Genomic DNA, 4,423 nt, shown 5'->3' with positions numbered 1-4,423 from the left:
CTCCGAGCTCTCCTTCAAGATTGGAGGCAACCAGAACCACGGCGTCGAGGTGAGCGAGGGCGGCTCAGCCTGTGAGCCCCCACAAAAGCGTGTGTGGAGGAGCTCGCGCCTCACCTTGCTTGCTAACCCCTCAGGTGAGCGACCTCAACTCGGACGGCGCCCTCTCCCTCGCGGCGCACGACCTCTACAGAGAGCTGCGCAGCGCGCCGTGGGTGTCGGACAACGCGTGAGAATCAGCCAAGGGGGGGCGACCCTCGCATCTCCACGCCCGGGACACGGGCAGGAGCAGCTGGCGTGTACGGCTCTACGTGTACGGCTCTAGTAACGTGTTTAAAAGTGTCAAGTGCCACAAGCTAGGCCTCCCGCTCCCCTGCAACAGTCCAACACCCACGACGCTCGGACGGTCGACGCCGCGGCCGTGGCGGTTCAATGTGCACCGATAGAGGGCCCACAGCGTCCTAATCTAAAATCTGAGGATTCAGGATTGAGGCATCGCTTTAGTGAGGCCAAAGTGAGTTTATGGATGGGTGAGAACGATGCGCGACACGGGGAGGCACGCGGACCGACTCGTCGGCGACTATGCTGCACGCCGTTTCAGAATTTTTCTCAGCGTGAGCGAGACGTGGAAGAGTGCCACCGTCGGGTAGGACGGGTCGGCCCGGAGCAGCGGAGTAGCCGTCGTGGTCGCGGCGAGCAGCGCGGGCCACTCCGGCGCCGCGTCGGCACCGTGGGAGCATGTCCACCGCCACTTCGCGGTCGCAGCGCTGTTGTCGCCCAAAACGCCGCTATGTACCTTTTCGGCAAACCATCGAGCTGCAAGTCGATTTCGACGCGACGGGCGCATGGAGGCATCGCGTCTCCATGCGCCCGTCAAGTCGGAGCCAGTCTGCGGCGACCACAGCGCTCAGAAAGGTAGACACAGGACCCGCACAAACCCCCACAGCGTGGACGACTACGTGTTCAGAAACACCAAGCAGCGAGGCGAGGGTGAAGGGGTAAGGGGCTGTGTGGGGCAAAGTCTACATCTGACTACTCCATCTAGCCTGGGGGGTCGCAGGAGGGGGGGGCAGAAGGTAAGATATGGGTGAGGCCAGGGGTGGGGACCTAGAATAAGTCAAAGGACATGTTCTCGGCCCCGCCATCGCCGCCGTCGCCCTCGTCCGCCTCGGAGGCGGAGGTCGTCGGGCGGGGCGTCTCGCCCGTCGCGAACCTGCCGCCGAACACGGCGTCGGCCGGCGCCGAGGCGCCGGCAGCCGTGATCAGGTCGGCAACCTTTCGGTCCCTGCAGGCCGCATCAATTTTGCCTCGCCGGGACGGCTCGTAGAGCTCGTTGGCGAGCCAGTCCCGGGCGACCTTCGTCGCCACGGAGCCCATAGGGACCGTGGCGTACACCATGTCGCCGAACCCGCTGCCCCCCTCTGGAGGCAGCGCGTAGGCGACCTGAATGTTGGACCCGGTGGGGATGCGCGCCGCCTGCGTCGCAGCCTCCAGGCCCTCCATCACGAACATGGCGTTCTCGCGCAGCTGCGCGTACGGGTAGCCCGCACGCTCGGCCTCGCTCGCAGCCGCCGCCGCAGCCTTCTTCTTCGCCCTGTTCGCCTTCTGCCGGGCCTTTTTGGCCCTGCGAGCCGCGGCCCGAGCATCCTTCTGCTCCTCCGTCAGCTCCTCCTTCTTCCGCGGCGCGGTGCGCTCGATGAACGAGCGCTCCGCCGCCTGCACAGACTCGCGGTCGCCCGCGGCCTTCTCGTGCTTCAGGTCGACCTCGATGGTCGCGTAGCCAGGCCTTATCAGCCTGACCTGCGACGCACCTGCGAGCCTTGCGACCATCACCGCGTCTTCCAGTTGCGCGCGATCGTAGCTATTCCAGGGTCCGCTGCGCACCCCCGGTGCAGGCCTGCAGCACGACGGTGGCCGGCGCTTGCGCACCAGCCCCGTCCGCCGCCGGTTCCGCGGCCGCGGTCCCTTGCATAGCTAGCGCTTCGCTACGCTGTGCTGCTGTACCTCCGCCGGCCGTCGCGCGTCGGCGGTGCGCTGCGACGGGGCATAAGTGTTGTTCTTGCCCCCAAAATGATTTAAATGTGCACACGGTCACGGACCACTGTTGTGACTGTTGATTTTTCCCATGCAGTGTGCAGCAGTTTGAGATCTCTTATAGTGTTACAGAGGGCATCTTAGAGTGTCAAGTGCGAAGTGGACGTGCCACAAGGAAGTCTAGAGACACGCTCGTGGCCGTAGACCGAACCACGTGGCAGGGTCGTGGCCAGCGCGCCAGGGCCAGGTGAGGAAAATAAATCACCGCGCCTGTCCGCTGAGCGCTCACACACTCCTTACGGTGCTGCCCAAGGCGCGCTGCGCAGCTCGCTGTAGAGCGCACGCGCGGCGAGGAGGGAGGGGCCGGCGAGGTCGCCGCCCTCGGGCGTGACGTCGGGAGCCTGCGGGAGGGTTCCGAGAAGGTTCCGAGAAGGTTGGGAGGGGGTCGCCGGTCCGCTATGGCTCTAAGCTCGAGGCCGGGGGCCCTGGCTTGAGGAGGGGCGCGGCGATGACGAGGGCGGGCGGCGTCCGATGAAGAGGAGGGGCGGGCGATGCGTTCATCACACCGACTACTATTCGTGATCCATGACGCGCGAGCCTGGCTGGCGAGCCGGAAGGACAGCTCCGAGTCCTCGCGCGGCGCCCGGTCCGGCCGCACCGCCAGCTGCGGCGTGTCATACCGTGTGGTAAGCGACGCGACGAGGCGAGACTCCGGCGCCGCCGCGAGAGAGAACGGGAGCCGCACCTAAGGCCAGGTCGACGCATTGAAACAGGCGAGGCGCGCCGCGCGCAATGCGCGGTGATGTGAACATGGACTGTGGGCCGCACCCTCCAATAGTAGTGCTCGCCCACCACGTACAACCGCTCGCCGTCCGAGCAGGAGGGGCGGGCGGGCAGGAGCGGTGACCACCTAGGGCAGTGGCGTCGGGCGGGCTGAGAATCGAACCCAGAGGTTTGTGGATGACACTGGTTGAAGGGGGCGGCACCGCGCGGTCAGAAAGGGCGCGGCGCGCATACTGCCGCCCACGTCGCGCGGCAGGGCAAAGTACCCGCGTAGATCGCCAACCTACAGTCAGTCAGTCAGTGTTACACACGTCCTAGCATGGACGACGGGGCACGCGCACTCGCGGAACACAGGGCATTACACACGAGGCGTTGTGTGCGTTCTCAGGGAAAGGCGGCATCACCAGAGACAAAAGTATATATACATAGTTTGATCGCCAACCTACTCAGGATCAGATGACTGGAATGGGGCGTGATGATGCTTGACGTGTCGGACGAAGCCCAAGTCGGCAGCCTACTCATTCGAGCATGACGCTGATGAGACGTACTCACTCCATGGAGTGCCCACATTCAGGCCGCCGCGGACCGACGTGACCGACGCCGTGTGCGGCACGCGCGTGACCGTGAGCTCCCTCGCCATCGCGTGCGAGGTCCGCACGATCCTGACGTCGCAGTGCGCCGCGTACCTAGATACGCAACTGGTGTCCACTGTACCACCTTGAGTCATTTCAGATGTGATTTCGCGCCGTTGCGCCGCGACCGTCCAACGCAGTTTGCGGCGGTGGAGGCGAGCTCCGCAAAGTCGCCACCGCGGATGCTCATCGCCAGGCCTGTCAGCGTCCCCTTGCCGCTCCCGGAGCCAAAGCTGCGGCTCTTGCGGCGCGCTCCCGCGGCCGTCAGCAGCGTGGTGAGCGTGACCGCCGTGCCGCTGGCGTTGAAAATCTCTCGGAAGGAGTGGAGAGGAGTCGCGTGGTGCGTGTCGAGGTGCGTGCGGCGCAGGAGCTCAAAGGTCGCGTTTGCGAGAGTGACCTATGCCGGCCCCAATCACTACAACCATGACTCGTGAGTGGCAGGACTCGGAAGCTGTCTCATGCGAAAGGGGTGTGACCGACGCGACGGCGGCCGAAGCCTGCAGCGCCCTCGCCACCACCTGGACGGCGGCCGCCTCGTCCGCAAAGTGCGATGGGGCAAGGGGGACCTGCTCACAGACGCAGCAGCTGTGAAGAGAAGACGAGAAAGGGAGGGGGGGGGGGGGGGTAAGCGGCACCTTGAAGGCCTCGAAGAAGGGCGTGTCGGCCGTGAGCATGCCTTCAGTGTCCCAATTGAAGCCGTACATGCGGCGGAGGTACAGGGCAACTGCGGCGAAGAGGACGAAGATGAGCGCGACGGGGCCGAGCGGGTCGTCATACCCGGTCGGGTCCTTGCGCTTAATCTTTTTGAGCCGGTGCAGGAAAGAGACGAGGCCGTACAGCATAATCACAAGCGAGCAGCCGATGACGGTCATGCCGCCGAGCTGGTCGGTGTCGAATGAATCCTCGAGCTTGGTGACAGCGATGCCGACGGTGAGGAGGAGCATGCCCGCGGCCTGCCACTGCGCGAAGGTGCGCTC

At 65.2% G+C, this 4,423-nt stretch overlaps 2 protein-coding genes across 2 annotated transcripts; both read right to left on the bottom strand.

Moving 5' to 3' along the window:
* Positions 1-577: 577 nt before the first annotated feature.
* Positions 578-1,969, bottom strand: EMIHUDRAFT_252107 (hypothetical protein; the record flags this gene model as incomplete). Its single annotated transcript, XM_005789710.1, has 3 exons — positions 578-785; positions 1,124-1,808; positions 1,882-1,969. 3 exons carry the CDS (start codon positions 1,967-1,969, stop codon positions 578-580), a joined length of 981 nt encoding a protein of 326 aa, XP_005789767.1.
* Positions 1,970-2,124: 155 nt separating this feature from the next.
* Positions 2,125-4,420, bottom strand: EMIHUDRAFT_446970 (hypothetical protein). Its single transcript, XM_005789709.1, has 8 exons — positions 4,082-4,420; positions 3,923-4,012; positions 3,575-3,843; positions 3,401-3,500; positions 3,018-3,097; positions 2,860-2,941; positions 2,622-2,776; positions 2,125-2,432 (listed from the first exon to the last, which is right to left on the bottom strand). The coding sequence occupies exons 1-8, from the start codon at positions 4,388-4,390 to the stop codon at positions 2,180-2,182; spliced, it is 1,338 nt and encodes a 445-aa protein (XP_005789766.1). The 5' UTR covers positions 4,391-4,420; the 3' UTR covers positions 2,125-2,179.
* Positions 4,421-4,423: the final 3 nt, after the last annotated feature.

This window comes from Emiliania huxleyi, assembly GCF_000372725.1.
Source record: "Emiliania huxleyi CCMP1516 chromosome Unknown EMIHUscaffold_1250, whole genome shotgun sequence".
Lineage (NCBI taxonomy): Eukaryota > Haptophyta > Isochrysidales > Noelaerhabdaceae > Emiliania > Emiliania huxleyi.
The sequence above is the reverse complement of the archived record's forward strand: the minus strand, read 5'-3'. Positions and strand labels throughout refer to the sequence as shown.